This window comes from Diadema antillarum, unplaced genomic scaffold (assembly GCF_040938485.1).
Source record: "Diadema antillarum isolate AM-2024a unplaced genomic scaffold, OU_Dant_1.0 seq00000139_RagTag, whole genome shotgun sequence".
NCBI classification, from domain to species: domain Eukaryota; kingdom Metazoa; phylum Echinodermata; class Echinoidea; order Diadematoida; family Diadematidae; genus Diadema; species Diadema antillarum.
Window position 1 is genome coordinate 353,579 of NW_027271216.1, and position 20,693 is coordinate 374,271.

At 39.4% G+C, this 20,693-nt stretch overlaps 1 protein-coding gene across 1 annotated transcript in view; it reads right to left on the bottom strand.

The window, feature by feature from the left end:
- Positions 1 to 20,693, bottom strand: part of LOC139727652 (diacylglycerol kinase delta-like) — a 262,979-nt gene that overhangs the window by 128,486 nt on the left and 113,800 nt on the right. Inside the window, exon 2 of the mRNA XM_071638631.1 lies at positions 3,400 to 3,447. Coding sequence (XP_071494732.1) covers positions 3,400 to 3,447 — 48 coding nt within the window. The remainder of the gene's footprint in view (positions 1 to 3,399; positions 3,448 to 20,693) is intronic.

Consider the following 20,693-nt stretch of genomic DNA (forward strand, 5'->3'; position numbering starts at 1 on the left):
CGAGTGGCATCAATCGGATTTGGAATCAGCACCCTCGAATTGACAAGAAACCATCAAAAAACATTGTATATATCAAAAAACAAGGTTGGGTGCCTTCTAGCCTGGACTATAAAGGTCTTTTACAAGTCTGTAAAAAAAAGGAAAAAAATTGTGACGTGATTATGGCATGAATGGCTTACATCTCCCAGGTAAATTGTGAATTATACTGCAAACCAAACCCCAGGGCAACTTAAACCTGAGCTGAGTGAACTGTGATTAAAAAAAGAAATTAAAAAGAGAGAGAAATGGGAGCTGAATAATTCAAAGAAAGAAATTAAGGAGGCTTTAAGCTTACTTCATCTGTCAGATAATCCGTAAAATTTGCATTTTGTCTGAGTGAATAAAGAGCCATCCAATCTGGCATCTAAGACTCGCCTGATGAACCCCGGCCCACACAAATATTCGAATTAAGAATAAATTGCCCATAATTCTTCACGGAAGAGATAATTTGTTCTCCACCGGCATTCATTTATTCATGACGGATCGCCCCCGACGCGGTAAATGCATCCCAAGCACCCAACAACTCCGAGAGATAAACACAAAGTCATCGGTAATCGGAAACGGATATTGGAAATCAATCTTCCGGATATAAGATCGCTGCAGAAACGGACGAGAATCAGATCAGCCACACTGCTCCCAATAAATTTCTCGCTCATCTCTTCGACTGGCATCGCGCCAACTTGGTAAATCGTCTCTCTGTGATCAAAAATAGTTTGAGCAAACTGTATCTTCAATTTCTTAACCATGCCAGCTTCATCAGTCTTCCTCTTCTCAGCATTAGCACCAAAATACTTTAATCTTTTGTTTACAGGCAAGTTCCGTTTCTGTACTCGTTGATTTATTTCACGAGCATATATAAGGCATTTTCCAGCTCAACTTCTAATTGGTATTCAGATTGATTTTCTATTTTAGCATCTAATCAAGGCCATGCATATATTTTCAGTTCATTCCCTCCCCTTATCTCAAATTGAATAGAGTCAAATAAAATCAGTGTATTCCAGTATTTTATACATAATAGATGATAGGAGATTATTTCTCTTTTTTAAGACAGTTATACAGCCATATTCTCTTCTCCAATTATGACTTCCTGTTAAATCCGCTGCTTGTCAAAATTTTCATACTATTTTCTCATTTCTAAGTTGCTCTATGTTTAGTGATTACACTGCAAAGGAATGACATACAATGTTTTGAAACTCTTTTGATGTTTACCAAACTATCAAATGTAGAATTACAAAGATAAAAAGGAAAATAAGATGGCTTTTTTTTTTCTATTTTTCATTTTTTGCCTAGCTGTTGGGCACTTTTGGTTAAAGTTATACAAACAGCAAGTAAAATACAAAGGATCAACAGGCAAGTATTTTAAGAAAAGAGCAAGCATATTGTCCACTGACACTTCATCTTAAACACTGCGCCTTCTTTCACGGCTCTGAAAACTTTTTGCGACAACCTGTGACACGTGGTATGGGCCAATAAAGCATGTTTGACAGCTATCTTTGATCACCAAATGACTCGTAGATGGAATAGATCATCAAGACATTGCTATGGCCTCCACTGCACTTATCAACGTCTGATACTTGCAGAGATTCACCGTGAAGATGTACAAACGCTTTGAGAGGATGTTCAACTCTTTGGGAAGAAAAGATTTAAAAAAAGAAAAGAAAATCTGTGATAGCACTAATCCTGCCCAAACAGGCAAAAACAAAACAAAACAAAAAACCAAAGAGAGATGGAAATATTAGGAGGTACCTGGTCTAAATTCTGCCAATTGTCACTTTCTGAAAGCTACAGAGATGTATCATTCACCCCCCCCCCTCCTCCTTCCCCCCCCCCCCCCCCCCCCCCCCCGGGTATTTTCTCCTTTTCATATACAGTGGAATGAATGCAATCATGAGCTTTCCTAGTCATATAAGAATAATACTGCCAGAAAGAGGTGTATTCATCTCACTCTGTCATGTTACATATTGTAAAACCGTAAGTGTTCACGAGCGTGAAACTTTTGCAAATTTTGCGGGGAGCCCAGATCCGCAAAAGTAAAATCATCACAAAAGTTTTTGTCTCTGCAACGCACTCACTAAATGCCAGTGGTGCTTCATGAGAGTTTCATGTCAGCTCCAATTTGAAATATATTCAATTTCATTCCACTGTCACAAACAAGAGAATGGACACAAGCTGTAGGAAAATATTTACACACACACACACACACACACACACACACACACATATATATATATATATATATATATATATATATATATATATATATGTATATATTTGTTTATATATATATATATATATCTATGCTGGAAATGTTTCTGGTTTTACAGTTTATATTGACAGGAAACCTGTCCTGAAAATTTTTCTGTATTTCTTTTTCTTTTTCCCCCTCAAGGAATCAAATAATAAGCATCAACAGAGAGCATAAGGATAATGGCAATATGGCACATACGCATACAGAGACAAAAAAACAAATACAATACGAACAAAATGCCAACCTGCCCTATGTGCTCTTGCTAATAGCATATTGAGGCTCTAAATAGCACCACTTAAGTCAATCACACGCATTTCTAACTAACAGCCTAAAATCAAAGTCAAGTAATCAGCTAACAGCACGCTGCTGGCATCTTTCGATGATAATTATTTTTTTTTGTTAATGGAGGGGGGATTGCAAAGGGAGAAAAAGTGGGGGAAAAAAGAAATATGGCCAAAAAGTGCATTTTCCCCCGACAGGTAATCAGCATAATGGGGGAAATATACACTCTGTTCACTGCCTGTCTACATTTATCTAAATTCTTTCTCTCTTGGGAGGCAGTCTTCCGACATCGATGGTTCCACGCTAACACTTGCAGGAATCAGCAATTCTCCAAAAGGGGAGGAGGAGATGGGGGATGGGGAGGGCAGGGGAGGGGGAGGGGGAGGGCAGGGGAGGAGGTGGGGGGAGGTGGAGGGGAAGGGAGAAGGTAGGGTAGAGGGGAAGAGGGTGCACATTTCATGCAAACAGGACCTTAGCAAAAGGAAGGAGAGAGATGATGCAGAAGGCAGAGAATTTTGTCATTACTGACAATGACGCTTTAAAAATTCCAGGTCAACTTTTTTTTTTGGAGGGGGGCATTAAAAACACCTCAAGCTTTCTAGAAAGGTGGTGCATCTTTGGCAAACGTGGATAGATTTCAGCTGCTGTCTTCACTGTGGGTAATTCCTGTCGACTAAATTTTTAGCAGTAGATGGTAGACATCAACGTGTCAAACCCTCATTCTAGCTCCCTTGTTCCCCCCCCCCCCCATCTCCCGCCGAGGGCTTACAACTTCCAATTACCCCTAATGTTGGTCATTTCTTTGGCGTATTTACGGTCGAATCACTTACCTGAAACGAACTGGTCTGCTTCATGAGGTACCCCTCCTTTATGCATGCCTGTGAAAAAACAGAAAAGGAAACAATAAGAAAATCTCATGAAAATCGAAATTTTATGACAACAATGCAGAAGAAATAAAACAATTCAAGCATTTATGGAATTGCTTAGTCTTCGTGTTTCCTTGCATGTCTTTTTACCCAGGGCAGCCTCTGCAGCAATATACAAAGCAGTCATCTTGAAGAGGGTATTGTCAATGTAGTATTGCCATCCTGGAATTGACAAGTGCTTGTTTTCACACATGGCTTAACTCTTTATGGGCTCAGGCACTTAGTTTAAAGGGATGGTACTGTTTCGGCTGAGATGGCATTTGAGGTTTTCAACATTTTAATATGATAACTTTTTCAAATGAGAAACCTCTCATGAAATATGAAAGAGCATATAATTTCATGACGAATTCAAAGTTTATTAATGAAAATTGGCTTTGAAATGACTGAGATATCCTAAACAGAGCAAAATTAAAGGTGGGACCCACCTTTTATTAGGACTGCTTTGTTTTATTTTGTTTTTGGATATCTCAGCCATTTTAAAATCGGTTTTCCTCAAATAAACTTTGAATTCCTTTTAGAATTTTAAGCTTCTTAATAACATTTCATCATGTGGTTTCTAAATATCTCGCAAAAAGTTAAAAGCTGAATTCTCACCTCAACCTATACTATACCATCCCTTTAACTTGCCAACCTCTCTCATCAGCATTCAGTAATCCATTCAAACTTGACCTAAAAAAATGTAGCCTTGAAGTTAACAAGCCCATTCAATTGTTGCAATGAGCCTCAGTCCACAAGAAGGCCCACGACGGCAGCACCAAAACTTTCAAACAGCATAACTTTTCAATGGACTGTCCAATTTTCCATTAACTCAACACAAATTTAAATTTCAGGTTACATTCCCTGTGAAGTCTTGCTTCTTTCCTTGCCAAATAATTTTCAGTCTCATCCACACATACAACTTTTTTTCTGTTTTTCCCTGTCCAATTCTCCTTCCATCTGCCAGCCTCCCTCTCTCTCTCCTTCACAACCTCTCACGCCTTTCGTTTCCACTACATGTGACTGGTAAGACACAATAATCCCCTCATTTGCAACTTTTTTTCTCTCTCCCTCTCCATCTCCATGTCACTTCTCTCATTTCATTTCAAAAACACATATGCAATTCCTCTTTTTTTTCTATTTTACTTTTTACCTCATCACACTCAACCTTCTCAAATTCTCCCTCTTCCCCCTCCTTCAGGGCTGTCATCTTTTGCCGATCAAAACCAAACAGACATGCTGGCGATAAATGCAAATTTATACATTTTGAAAGTTTATTTTGGTAGAACATGTGAAATAGAATTTCATTGAAAAAAGGCAAACATATATTTTACAAAGATTTTTTTGTATTTCTTATTTAGAAAAAAATACCTTTACATATGGAGTTTTATTGCAAAAATGAGCTCACTCCATTCTTGTTAAGTTGAGATATTTGCAATTAAAGCTGTTAGGAAATAAAGAAAATAAGAACATATGGAATATCTTAAATCATATCTCAAGAATATTCCTTGTTGTGTTACAAGTGAGGTTCTTTGGGAAGGTTTTATCTCGCTCCATCTGATGATGGACTTACTTTAAAATGTTTGAAGGACAAGTTCACCTTCATAAACATAAGGATTGAGAAAATGTAGCAATATTAGTAGAACACATCATTGAAAGTTTGAGGAAAATCGGACAATCCGTTCAAAAGTTATGAATTTTTAAAGTTTTTGTGCAGTAACCGCTGGATGAGAAGACTACTGCAGTGTACGATGTCACATGCGTACAACAATATAAGGAAAATATAAAGAGAATTTCACAAAATTTCATCTTTTGAAAAAAGTACACATTCCCTTGACTCGTTACTGACATATGTTGTGGGTAATATTATTCCCCCTACCTTTAGAAAGAGGCAAGTCAAATGCTCTTTTATTATGTGAAAAAAATGAAAATATGTTGAATTTTCTTGACATTTTCTTTATACTGTTGTACTCATATGACATTACAAGCTGTAGTAGTCTCCTCGTCCAGCAGTTCCAACACAAAAATTTTAAAAATTCATAACTTTTGCATCGATTGTCGAATTTTCCTCAAACTTTCACTGATGTGTTCTACTAATATTGCTGCATTCTCTCAATCCTTATGTTTATGAAGGTGAACTTGTCCTTTAAAAATGGCTCTTAGCCCATTTTACGATGAAACTCTTCACACCTCACATTTTATTTCTCTCTCTCTTCTCTATCTCTCTCTGTCAATCTTCTTTCCCTCATTCTTTCCTCACCCTCCACCTCCAATCTTCTTCCTCCTCCTTAAAGTCTTCTCTTCCCCTCCTCCTCCTCCTCCTCTTCCCCCTCCCCCCTCCCCCTCCCCCTCCCCTCCTCCTCCTCCTCCTCTTCCTCCTCCTCCTCCTCCTCCTCCTCTATCTCCTCCTCCTCCCCCTCTTCCTCCTCCTTCTCCTCCTCCATCCCTCGTTTCCCCTAAGTCTTTCTCTCACTGTCACCGCGCTTGATGGGCTGCCACTCCGATTCTTGTTTTAATAGCACCCGTTTCTTTTGAGAGGGGCTCAGATCTCGATTGGTGCCGCTTAATTGGCCAGTCTTGAAAGAGTGGATTGCGTCGTCGTCGTCGGCGTGCTGCAGCCGGCCCAAGGACGCCATGATTGTCAATGCAGCAGACGACACCATGACCCCCCCCCCAACAATTCTTTACAGATGCATAAACACGTGATATGCTTTTTTCAGAAAAGGACATAACCAACACATCCTTGAATGTCATATTATATCTCACACTCTACCACCTCATATTGTATTGTTTTACAAGGGGAGTAGGCCTACGTGCTCCATCTTAGAATCAAACTGAAGTATGTTGTGGGTTTCTACTTTAAATAGCATCATATTGCATCACACATTTCATTATACACACTAATACATTTCCTCATATAAAATCAGCTCACATTGTATTACATTCTAGTTACACCTTATCAAGGTACAAACTTTCACCAGTTTTTCGCACTGTACTTCATCAAATCACATAATATCTTTAACCCTTTTAGGACGAGTCCCGAGTATACTCGGGCAGGTGTCTATGGGAAATGCGTGTTGTAGCAAAATCAAAACGTCCTCAACGGGTTAACATGCTACAATACCAGGTATCATTGTAACACAAAACATATAGTCCCTTCATCTACAATCCATACATGGATATACAATTGACTGCAACTGAGTGACTTATCTTGGATACAATGGTAGATGATTTGTTATCAAGTATTTTACTCTGTCATGGTGTCATTGTCATGGTAAAATTTCTTTTTTTTTCCAGAACCAATCCTAAAATGTCACTCTGGTGTTAGTTTAGTCCAGCTATCTCTCCATGTGTGTTCAACTCCTCACAATGTATATATTTCTGCATATCTATCTATTTATCTATATATATATGTATATATATATATATATATATATTCTATATATCACTGTGTCTATGGCAGATTGTTGTTAATGCGCTTCCTGCGCACAGCAGATCGTCGCTAGGCTGCAGGAGTGTACATAGGGTTAACAACATTCTGCCATGCGCAAGGAAGTGTGTTAACAATATTGTGCCATGTGCACGATGATATATTATATAAACTGCTTGTGAATATAGAGAGAGGGGAAATGGTCAAAAACAAAATCAGTAGAAACATGGTCTGGCAAACTTGCCAGAGTTTCCTAAACTCTTTTTTGTTGGTAAAGTTTTGTTTTCTACAAGACTGTGGGTTAACACTTTTCAACCGAATTCCTCTGCGGAAAGGCAACCCGGCCCATCTCTCTTTGGTGGAAACGTCAGCGAAGAAACCCACAGAAAAGCTACCTATCTTTCTCGTATGCACGTGCGGTGCGCACGTGCGGTTCCTGTGTGCAAACAGTGCCCGCAACGCCCGGCCGTTGAGAAGAGCTTCACCCGGACTAGCCCCCGCATCCCGTGACCGCACTAACCTCAATTCCTCTGTGTCTCCCAACCAACAAAAATCGCCTGAAAAATTCATGTCGAGCTGTCCCCAGCCCGCATGAAAAATTCATCCACTATATCGCTCACATACAGCAATAGACAGACTGAGGAGAAAAGAGAGGGGTGGGGGGGGGGGGCAAAGAGAGATGGTGTGAAAATGACAGGGGACCACAAAAAAGTGATACCTTGTCATCATGCCAGGAATCTCTGCATCTGACCCGACTGCGCGGTCAGCTGTGTCCAGTCTCCCGCTTGCCCGCATCCCACCACCCAGACGAGATGGACGGATGGGCAGAAAACTACTTTTGTTCTACCAGGGATGGTCACTGTCCTCGAGCAAATTTCCATAACCACTGGTGAGAGATTTATAGCTGCACCACAAAAAAAAAAAGTGATTTCAGTTGTTGATTCTTACCATTTTCCTTTTTAACCAAAACTGGAATATCAGTTGACTTTGTTGTTGTTGTTTCTCTGTATTGCTTCTTCCACTCCACACAAGTCTTTTGGGTAAAATCAATTATAGGGACTGGCAAAGAGTGCAAAAAATAAACGGACAATATAACCCTAAAATACAATAATAAAATACAAAAACAAATCTCTATATATTTCAAAACTTGATTTCATTGAAAAGAAATTGGCATCATTTGGACACACTTCAAACATATATGTTTATGTATGAACATACATGTACATATAATATGCATACATATATTGAAGGTCAAGAAAGATATACATAATGCTTTTTGCCAATGAAGTCATACAGATTTTGGGGGACCTCCCCCTTTCAAGGCTTTCATAAAGTGGGACACCCCCCAAAATTCGCAGCAAATATAACTTCATCGGCAAAAATGCATTAACTTTTTTTTTTCTTGACCTTCTTTGTGTAAATGCCAACACATGGATAAATCAGCACACACAGAAAAATGTAAAAGAGGATAAGAAAGAAGTGGGGAGATATGGAGGAAGTGGTATCGCCCTCGAACCTTTCTTCATCTCCTTCGCTAATTCGCATCAGGATGTTCGCATCAAGATGAAACTTGCTCCAGAGTGAAACCGGTATCGATATCACCACCGTGTCTGTGACCACCTCTTCGTAGTCACCTGCTACTCCAGGGAATTTACAAAATAAGACCGGAAGGTCACCGTCTTCGTTTTCGTCCAGTCCCAACTCTTCCGGGACCTTTTCACGAGCCGTGCGGAGATCCGTGGAGATCCTCCTTCTTTGCTCACCTCTGGAAAGTGAAAGTTTTCCCCATATTGATAGGCATTCCATTGATTTTATTCCCCTCCAAATCCCTGCTCACTTTCTGTCTCCTTCTATTTTTCTCAGTTTCCACGTCCCCCTTCATCCCTTTTCGTTGAGATGCACTCTTGGACAGATCAGTGGCTGAATTAAGCCATCGAGTATTTGGAAAATCCTGCTGCAGAGTTTATACTGCCATCATTAAATTGGCAACTCTGAATTTTATTACATACAGAGTTGCATAAAACACTGGAAGAAGATTTGGTGGAAATGGTTAACTTAACAAGATCTTCAAAAACAAAACAACAACAAAACAAACAAAACTTGCCAATTTGAGACCGAGCTACTGATATTGATCTCTGAAACTTTGTTGCCATTTTAAGGATAAGGTAAACATTTTAGTGACTGAAATAAGCAATGACATACATTTGTATGACTTTAAATGAGGCTCTACTGAAAAATGATATTTTTACTTCAATTTGTAGCAATAAACAATATTATAAAAGAATCATTTCTTTTTTAAGGAAAGCGACATCAACTCACAAAAGTGTGGTTTGGGGGCTTGATGGGTTATTAAAAAATAAAAATCTGAAACTTCATGCAAGTGGTCACTAGCAACATATCTACAAAAAAAAACTTGCACTGTACTAATTAACACTATACCTGATATTGTTTATTCTGACATTACTGTCTACTTATAGATAACCAAGAATGGCTTATTCATTGACTTTGATAATTTTTGAAATAGATAAACATTTTTTCTCTACAAATATTTCGAAGTTGTATCAATTTCAGATGAGAAAAAAAGGAAAACCAGTGGCATACAGAATGCCTGGATACCTGCCCTGGGACTCCTACAGTGGTGGCATTTGATGACAACCTCCTTACCAGAGTTATTGTGGAGACATCTCCACAGATTCCCATTTATGTGCCTGGCAATTTCAATAATCGAACGATCTTCTTGGTTTTGATATTGGTTTATTATTGAAGCCAACGTGAGCATGGGGGGCAGCCTTGTACTTTCATATCGCTTCTGACTTTCTCACAGTGCATCGTCTACTGACAGATATGTAGGTTGATTTTATGTCTGTATGATTTTATCCTTGACGGGATCATATAATTGACGATGAAAATGATAAATTTTGCCATATATCTAATGGCATCATCAAAGTGTAACAGCCTAATGGGAACCAGGTGGGTATTGTGGGTGTTGAAAGGAGCATGTTCAAGATATTTTTGCATAATGGTCAGGGAGGTCTAGAATTTAGTTGGAAGCTAAAATATGCCAAGTATCTTCACAATTTGAAATGGGTTTGGTGTTCACCATCTTTCAGTCTTGTCAAGTTGTATTTGCAAGAAGCAAAGAAGAAGGAGGAAAAAAAAACAAGATTCTTGGGGACCATGCATCACAGCCATACTGCATAGGCACACCGGCAATGATAAAACTCGCCAACTTTGCCACAAAACAAGAGCGAAAAAAAGAAACGGGGGGGGGGGGGGGGGCAAAAAAGTAACCGGAGAATTTGTCACTCTTGTTGCACTGTGGGGAATTCTTTGACATGCAGTGGCCAGCGGATGGATCAGATTCGCGACAAACTACAATTGTGGCCAATTATGCATGCGATTTGAAGCTGGACTGTGAAGCAGTACAATGCAGCTGGGCTCCAGTATTTGCAATGGCAAAAAAAAAAAAAATTGAAGAAAAGCAGCGAAGGGCAACACCGCGCCTGCTGGCCTAGTGGGAATTTTCTGCATAAAACCCCAAACAGAGAAGTTTTCTCTTTTCTTTTCTCTTTTTTTTTTGGGGGGGGGGGGGGGGGGGGAGAGAAGTTAGATGGTGGGAAGCCGCAGACATTTGCAACACATCAAGTGAATATGATACCTTAAGAGGGGAATAACATTGTTTGCTTCAGAACATTTTCAAGTTTCTTCAGCAAAAAGGATGCCAAAGAAGAATCTCTTCAAAAACTCCTGAATGCACCACCCGACTCACTGATTCCACTTGACTTTCAAGCATCAGCTCCCTCATCCGTTCCAAGCACGACTTCAGCTGCCTATTTTGATGAAATTTGAAATTTGTGCCTCTTCTTCAAAGAGCACTCTATTAGAAGCATTTAATCCAGAGATGAGCGAACAGAGTAAAGATTTTAAATGGATAAAATTGGTTACAGTAATTTAGTCAGGCTACTGCCTGTAACTTGTAAATTGAGCACAAATGGGCTACCTATGGTAATGAACGGGGTAAGTGAGATGTCCAGGTCTGCTGTAAATACACTTGCATTTGCACCTCCAAACATGTCTACTCACCCAGTTACTGGGTGGTCAAGAAAAAACTCATGTAAATGGTGTCTGAAGATATGATCATTAATGGGAAATGGCGTAGACTCCTGACCAGCTCTCCCACTTTTTGGCAGGAGATCTCCCACTTTGTGGCCATTTTCTCAAGACCTCCTGCTCTCCCACACTAAAATGTAGCTGTGTGTCTCCCACTTAGAATGTATTTTCTCCTGCTTAAAAATGTGTGTTTCTCCCACTAGTAGTTTTGTCATACATGTATCTATTCAAGAATAAGGCTCAAATAGCACCAGATATCATTTATAAACCTAGAGCTTCCCGGGCCCTGAAACGGATCCTGGACCCTGGCCACAAGGGACGTCACACATCAAACTCCTGATTTGCACTACATTGTACATGTATGTATATGATGCACATTTCCGAGAGATCACCATCTCCCATTTGCCGGGGGTCCAAGCAGACAAATCTCCCATTTAAAGGATGCTTAAGGTTGGAGTTGTTGGAATAGTCTTGCATACACTCAATACCAGCATGAATGTGTTATGAAATAGGCAATGGAGGTTCCAATGCTTCTATGCAAGACACATGTTCGTATTATTCTTCTCTCCCTCTCCCCCCCCCCCCCAAAAAAAAAAAAAAAATTTTATGTTACTTTAATTTTAAGGCATGTGTCATTCAGTTGTGAATATCTATGCCTAATACTTACTAAAAGTATTATACTGGCATCTTGTCTTCACTTAACCCGTTGAGGACGAGTCCCGAGTATACACGGGCAGGTGTCTATGGGAAATGCGTGTGGGAGCAAAATCAGTCTGTTCTCAATGGGTTGAAGAAAATGAATTCAAATCCATAATGGAGAAAAAAAATACACTGCATTATTGCCGCAATTTTGGAGATTTTGAACAGAATGTAATTACCCGTGAAGATTATGTGGAGTAGTCGCCATTCAATAATGTGACTTTACTCTGACAATGAAGATGATTATCATACAGTGGAGGATTACTGCCAAGCTTACTAGCGGGCCGACAGACCCAGGTCAGTACTTGGTGTCATAATTATGAACTCTGGGTGACCCACGATTGGTAAAGTCACTTTCATCCCTCCCGTGTGAGACTAGATTGATCGATGAGCCCAAATCAGCTATCCATAATTCAAGGTTTACGACATGCCGCCAAACATCGCGGGCATATCAAATCGGCAGGAACATACATAGACATGAATGACGGGAGCCTCCCCCACCCCTCCTCTTCCCAATATCGTATATCTCTAGACAGCACAATTGGTCGCAAATTACTAACTCCTACCGCCTCGTCGCCCATGCTCGTACATCTTTGAGCTTGGGTAATTTTCAGGAGGATCACATCGTTCTGTCCTTTCAGCCGGATCGGACAAAAGCAATATCCGTATTTATCCTTCTGTAACTAATTCCATTCACGTAAAGTGAAATTAAGACCTAGTCAGTATCTGTACATGTCTCCCCTCTTTATCTCTCTCGTATCAGCATCAAATAGACGTATATAATTGATATTTCCCCAATGGAAACTCGAGGCTGTGTTAATGACTACCTGTTATTACCCATGTCCGTTCCGGTGATGATGCCACTTCTCATTTTATGGGCTTGGTTACGGCCTCCTAAATTTTAGTATTCAGTCCATTTTTGTGAGTAAATAGGCTTGTTTACATGTTCCTATCTCATATCGTACTACAGTCATGATATCATCTCCCAGGTCCAACAAAATGGCGCGAAGCGTTCTCACAAAGCTTTGTCACAGAAATGGTTCCCAAGGGGCTACCTGGGAAGAAACAATCACAAAGATGGCCACAGGGTATAAAAATTTCAGTTATGATTACACGCTATGAATATGATTTTGCTCTTTCTCTATTCATGTCACTTTCCCCACAAATGGTAATTCATCCGTACCTGGAAAAGAGTCACATCTTACAGCAAATATCGTCAGCCTTATGCCAAAAGGGCCTTAAAGAGATTCCCCTGTTATAAATGCCAAAGGGCACTAATAGTGTACAAAGTCTATAGCATTAACGTCCTTTTGGCATAACAGTGGAAGTGGTTTAAGGCCCTTCTGGCATAAGACCAATGATATGCAAACTAGAAATTCACTGAGATGATAGTCTAAGTCTCTGTACGAAAAAGAGACACAAAAAAGGAGCAAATTGGTTTCACAGCTTGGACTCAATATGCATCAAACATGAAATTTCAAACCTCTTGCTTTCTTTCAACATCATCAGCTCCTTGAAAATTTGTTCTGATGCACTCTTCATGTCTAAACATTACATACTGGTTTAATAATGTTTCACCCTTCAAAATCAAGGTATTTTATTGTACTCTTTCTCCTTTTTTTTTTGCAATTCCAAATGGAATTAACTTGGGAAGAAACTTGAAACTTGTACCATCTGCCATGGATTTTGAATAATTCTGTATTTATGGAGATAATTGGGCTGCCAGAATAGGATGACATAGGAATGAGCAAGCTATAAAAATACATACGTTTTCACGCATACACACCTGAAAATAGTGGCGATCACGGGCAGAATTCAGCATTAAAAGTGTCTAAAATCTTAAGCTCTATTGATACTTGAAATGAGAAATTTTAGGGGCCAGTGAACTTTTGTATTGTACTCTAGGTTTTGTGGACAGGAAATTCACCAGCGAAAATTTCTCCCACGCAATGTCTCACATAGAGAGCAAAAACTGGTCACACTTTGTCTAACAATTCAAAGCATGGGACATACTCCGAGCTTGGGAGAGTTGACATTTTTTCGCAACTTCCCAAATCGACCAGAAAACGAGAGACTAAGCGGTGATTCCCGCTGGATTCACGCTATGAGATGCTCTTATATTTCCAGCACTAATGCCTTTTATATGAACTTGACATTTTCTGTCTTCCTTCCGCCCCCTCTCAGTCTACCTCGCGGAGAGCTGACACACTTTGCGGCCCATGCGGCCGAAAACCTCGACTCTCTTTGATAGGATCGGGCAGATTGACATTTCTGCTCTTTTGATTTGGCCACAAGAATCCACCTGCTGCATGCTTTCCCCCGTGTGTGTGGGTGTGTGTCCCAACACCGCATAACGAGTGGCAGAATTAATGTGGATAGACACTGGTCAACAACAACAACAACAACAACAACAACAACAACAACAATGACAACAACAACAGCAGCAGCAGCAACACCAACAACAGCAGCAACAACAACAGCAATAGCCGCAACAGCAACAGCAACAACCGCAACAGCAACAACAACAACAATGATGGCAACAACAACAAAGATGAAAGAAAGTAGGGATTGGTCAGCCAAGAAATATGCACAAGGTGCAGCATATAAAATATCCTACTTTGAAAGAGGCTATTAACCCGTTGAGGATGGGCTGATTTTGCTACAACATACATTTCCCATAGACCCTTGCCCGAGTATACTTGGGACTCGTCCTCAATGGGTTAAAACTCACACTTGGGCAAAGAATACATTGTACAGATGAATAATTGACAGCTACACGTAAAGGTGTGAGGTCCTTGTTGGGATGACCATTGGTGCATTTGAAAGACGTAGAATGTGCCTTTTGATCTATGCCCTATTGCAAAGATTTGGTTTGATTAATTTGGTTGATTTATACTTATTCACTAAAGTTAAAACAGTAACTCTCAGCTTGCAGCCATGTTTCAGCAAGTCCGTTAAAATACAAGGTCATTACATTTAAACAAAACATATACATTTGCAATGGTACATAAAGGATGAACTTAAATAGGTATCAACGGAGAAACAAATACATAAAGTAGAATGAAATTAAGTAAGGAGGACACAGCAAAATTCATAAAATCAAGATGCAATAAACAGATGAAGTAAATATCAATCAATCAAAATGGTTTGGGGTATATATATTGTTAACATTAAAATGTTTTCAAAGACTTCTAGGATCAAACATTTCTAGGAAAATCATTAAATAGACCAGCCATTTATCTGGTCATCCTCCTTGCATAGGATATTAAGGTAATCAAAGCAGAGTTTTGTCATTTTGATGAAATCAGAAGTTTGAAGGACAGGAATTTTCACTTGAAATGGGCATTCATGCATCAAACATTACTTTTAGCATTCAAAAAAACATCATCCCAAAGCCACCTCCATCTTAAGACTTCAAGCAGAGCACAAATCTCTAAACTGACTCACATGCGGTTGATTTAGCATCACATATTTTGACAGTTGGCTAGAAAGAAAAAACAATTTAAATTCAATCTGTCAAAATACCAGAACGAGGAGTGCGTGGGTCTCTCACATTCTTTCATCAGCACCTTTTTACTAGCTGTCAACTTCCCTTTAACTATGACAGATGCGGCCGACTTGGAAGCATTAGTATGTTACAGAAATGCAAATATCACCTACATTTCGGATTCGCCGGCCGGCTTTCCAATGACTACAACATAAATCATTTTGCATGAAGTGGGATTGTCTGTGACACATGTTTATTACCTACTTTGGACAAAACATCCCCCCCCCCCCCACACACACACACACACGCCCCACACATTTTCTCAAGTATGCCTATGCCAATCCACCATTGATATTTCCTCAGTCTTAAAGAGATTTATTGCATGATCCTACCCTGGATGTGGTACTTGCCTTCATTTGGAGAACAACTGATGACAGCATATGGATACACCTATTGTCAACATTGCCCATTTTGAAATGAGTACAAAGATAACTTTAAAGCCTTCTTTTTAAAAAAATCTGTGATTTTGAACAGTGCCACGTCCCTCGACTTCGTCTCGGGGCATATCACTGTTGAGAAATCACCTCGGCGCAAATAGTTTTACCATGCATCCCCCTCTGAAGCAGTTGATATTTGTATACTATGCTCTGAAGACGGACTCATCTATAACTGGTTCTTTGTGGCATCAAGCTACAGGTGCACAGCATAACTGTAATGGTGAAGCCAAACTGAGATGAGGGGAAGTGCTGTTTTAAAAGATTGCAGGTATTGTATTCACAGCATAGAAGGAAATCATCTGCCATATTTAGAGTGTGACCAACAATGACATATCGGTGTTTATGTTCTCCGTACCATCCGGTTACAATTATAGAAGATGACAATAGGACTTTCAACGTAACAGGTAGTCAGGGTATGGCGGTGCATGTGTCATCCGGACGACGAATGCAGCAGTACCGCCAAGATGAAACGAAAGGGGAATACTGTACATGGAAGTAGCAAGTAGCATAATAACATTATAGACACATCGTCTGCTGTACTACACCAGCAAACGGTTGTGTGTGTGTGTATTCCATACCATTTGGTTGTGATGAACACAAAGACGGCACTTGAACATTAACAGTAACAGTCACCGCTATCGTGACTTTGAGACATGTGGGCAGCAATCAAATGATGGAAATGTACAAGCACAAATCTTCAGATAAAATCATAGAGTAAGATGACAGTGTATGGAGGCTTGTTTAGTGTCATTATTTCATCATGGAGGCATGATTTAGTATAATTAGATCAATAATAACACAGCAATATTTCCACTCAATACTGCTTAGTAATTACAAAAATGCAGATTGAATACAGACCATACTGACAATCAAGCAGTAAGTGCTTGAAGAAACAGGAAATTAATTCAAGCGACGGAAACATGGAAATCATCACGATAAAAAAAATCCCAATGAAAAACACATCTGCCAATGTAAAAACGGATATTCTGCAAGGGAAGACATCTTATGTTTTGCTCAGTGCTTTCCTCCTTTCATTTTCTAACTTTCGATTCATCTATTTATTCATCTATCTATCCATCTATCTATCTATCTATCTAATCTATCTATCTATCCAGATATATACCTCTCTATCTATTCATCTGTCCATATACTGTATCTAGTGCCATCCCCATTTCTTTATCCGTCATTCATCTACCTACATATCTGCCTATCCCTTTATCTATTATTCCAATCAGTGATTGGATTTAAAGGGACTGTACAGTAATGGTTGAGGTGGGGATTCATGTTTTGAACATTCCTAAATGAGATAATGAGAAACCTGAAATATGAAAGAGCATGTAATTTTAAGAAGGATTCAACGTTTATTTGATGAAAATTGGTTTTCAAATGGCCGAGATATCCAAAAAAGTGATGATAATAATAAAAGGCGACATGTCATGCCTTTTATTAGGATCTCTTTGTTTCACCTTATTTTTGGATATCTCAGCCATTTCAAAACCAATTTTCATCAAATAAACTGTTGATACCCCTTAGAATTGTATGATCTTTGACATCTCATAGAGTGGTTCCTGAATATCTCGCAAAACGTTAAGCCAAATCCTCACCTCGACCAGAACTGTACACACCCTTAAACACCAGAAGATTTGGATTTTGAAGGTGAGATAATTCACAAATGCCCTGTGGAAATGCCTTGAGACTTAGATCAGGCCGTCGAGTTTCCTATGTCAAAAACGGCAGCAACACTTTGAAATCATCCATACAATTCTCGGAGGTGAGATATCTTCCAATCACCATGTGGAAACATCACGCTACTTTGATTGATTTGTCGAGATTCCTTTGTCTATAACGGCATCGAGACATTGAAAGCATCATACCTCGGGCCAGACGTGTAACGAACTCCGCCGATGATATAACAAGAACACCAGCTTTTATGCAAGAGCGGAGACGGAAATCAAAATGTCGGGAGTAGGCGAAGGATGATGCATCCATAATTAAAACACTCCTTCAAGGCATTCTTTTTAAGCCTTGCCACATTCAAACAGAAAAAAGAGAAGAAGAAATCTCTATAGACCTAAAAAAAAATGATTTACCAATATTAAGTAAATAAAGCTCTTTCATTCTACTGATAAAAATGCACAAGGGTGCCTCAACACAGTGTGAGATGAACAGGGGAGAAAAAAAAGAAGGACTCTGTGCGGAGGTTAAAATCTGATTTCAATCCTTGTGGTAGTGGTGGTTGTGGCTACCCTAGAATCTGGGTGCATTCCCATGCAAATACTGTTTGCTCCCCAGGTTAAGAAAGCAGAGCCAATTTCTGCGGTTTATGCATCTATTCAGTGACGAATCGTTCCTCGCGGGGCGACGGTACCGCATTTCTTCTATCTGGGCAGCCTCCATGGCCGTCCAGCAAAGATTGCTCGGCGAGGAAGCCACATTCCTCGCATTTTCTGCTCAATTTTGTTTAGATTTTTGGGAAGATGAATAAATTGACGGGGAGACACTGCCCTCAACACGGACTGGAATGCTGTAGTGAAGCTTCATTTCATCTTCTTTCCCCACTTTTTTCACTATTTTCTTTCTTTTTTTTTCCTTTTTGACTATTCAACAGGGTGGTAAAAAAGGATGGATTGGTAATAGTATGCAGACTGAGCTCGCTTACAAAACTAATAGGACACGAAATCTCACATTCTAGAACACATGCATGTATGACAATACGTTATTTCTGCATGGTATGAACGAGGTGCCACTCCGGTATAGATGTGAAATACAAGTTGTATTTCACGATGCGGAAATTCTTATGAATATCACATTCCAGTTAACTTTTCGCAAAATTACAAAAACACAAATATTTCAGGAGACATCGGAGTATTTACAGAAGTTTCTCATCCACAAAATTACTAAGAAGTGAATTTCACTTGAATTGCATGACAGTTTTCACTATTACAGTAATAATGCACAATATCACATGTCAAAGCAAATACTGGGACAGAATCTAGGCAGTGTGTGTCTCTATACTAAAACTAAATTTTTTTGTAACCAATTTTTTTTTTCCAGGTTCTTACTCCCAGTGGGTGTTTCTTGTGTGTGTGTGTGTCTGTCTGTCTGTCTGTCTGTCTGCGTGTCTGTCTGTCTGTTTGTCTCTTTCTGTTTCTTTTCTGGATATATGAAACAGTAACAAATCCCTGTTGTGTATGAAGGGTATCATAACTGGTAATACCAATCAATCAAAGCAAGTCCGCCTGCATTTCTTGTCTCTGTTTTTGTTTTTTGTTTGAGGCATTTTCTTTTTGTCGTTGTTCTTCCCCGGCCATCCCTCGATCTGTCAGGATTGGCTAATTTTGGCGCACTCAACGATACCACTCTGTACAGCACTATGGGTCTGTGATACCCTCTCTGGTGTGTACTAATCTACTGCAATGAAAGATGGCCTGTTAGACATTCTTAATATAGGCCTCCCGACTCCTTCTCGCGGAGGGTCGACCTGTCGTCGCATGGAAATACGGGAAAAAGGGGAAGAGATGTTGATAATTGTCAGACTCCAAATATTCCCTAGCATCTCCTTACAGACAGAAGGAATGGAAAAGCTTTTCCTTTCTTCGTTTCCAGTTTCCTCTTTTCCTTGTTCTGACTTTATTTGCCATGGACTACACATTATTCTAATCCAATATTTGCTATCATACATATGCGGAGATTTGATTCACAGCAATTTGCATTATGTGTATTGCATTTTTCTCTTCATATGTATACAGCAGTATGATATAATATGGTTTTTTTTTTCTTTGTACAGATTGTTACAAATCATTCTCTCACAAAATTTGTAAATTCCTGCGATGATGACTAGAGACAATGGGGCCCTGTTTCATAAAGCTGTTCGTAAAGTTAAGAACAACTTACGAGCGACTGGTAATCAGTTCTGATGTGCTATGTACTTATCAGAATTTCCATAATTCAGCACAAGAACTGATCACCAGTCGCTCGTAAGTTGTTCATAACTTTACAAACAGCTTTATGAAACAGGGCCCTGGACTGACTTCTTGGCACTGCACGAGGAACAGCGTAGTTTACATGTAACAAGATATCTGTATCTAAACCACTGAGAACTATACTGAAACCTTAAACCATTCCATGCTGAATTCTGAAATCTCCATAGACTAAATACACAAGCCACTAGTGTCCCATATGGAACGGGTTAAATGCAATCTTCTTGCTAACTTCACAAAAGTAAGTACAAGTATAAACAGCAAGGCATTCGAACACACAAAGGAATAGAAATTAAGTATTGGCAATACTTTGCAAATGGTCTTGAAACAAACAAAGATTCTAGCACAATATTTTCCACACAACACCTTCATATCTTATGAAGATTAGTCAATTCTGTCTCAACAGCACAATTGAAACTGCTTCTACAAGTAGCCCTTGCTTTGATATTTTTACACATCCGAGTGTGAAAAGGAATCATCAATCACAACTAGAAATGTCGCTACAGCGACTGGTTATACCCCCACCAAACAACATTTTATAAGCTTTGGTCAAAACAACATTTCATAAGCTTTGGTCAAAAAACTGAGGAAGTAGTTAAATCCGCAAGATCTTTCCTTGATCTTCTGCCATTAATATGCCATTACCATGGCAACGTACTTTCGGGTACTGTCGAAAAATGCGTCTTGCACATCTACAACCAAAGGCACACATCTGTACCAAGTTTCATGGAAATTGGGCAAAAACTGAGGAAGTAGTTTGCAACACAAAATTTTCCATCATTTTGGCTCATAATATGTGAGCTGTTACCATGGCAACATACTTTTTGTCACTGTCAAGAAATGTGTCATGCTGACCTATATCCTAAGACAAACATTCAATATGAATTCCATGAGAATTGGAAGAACACTGATGAAGCAGTTTTGCCATGAAGCATTTTGCCCTATATTTTACCAATAACATGCCGTTACCATGGCAACGCACTTTTTGCCACTGCGGAAATATGTGTCTTGCACATTAA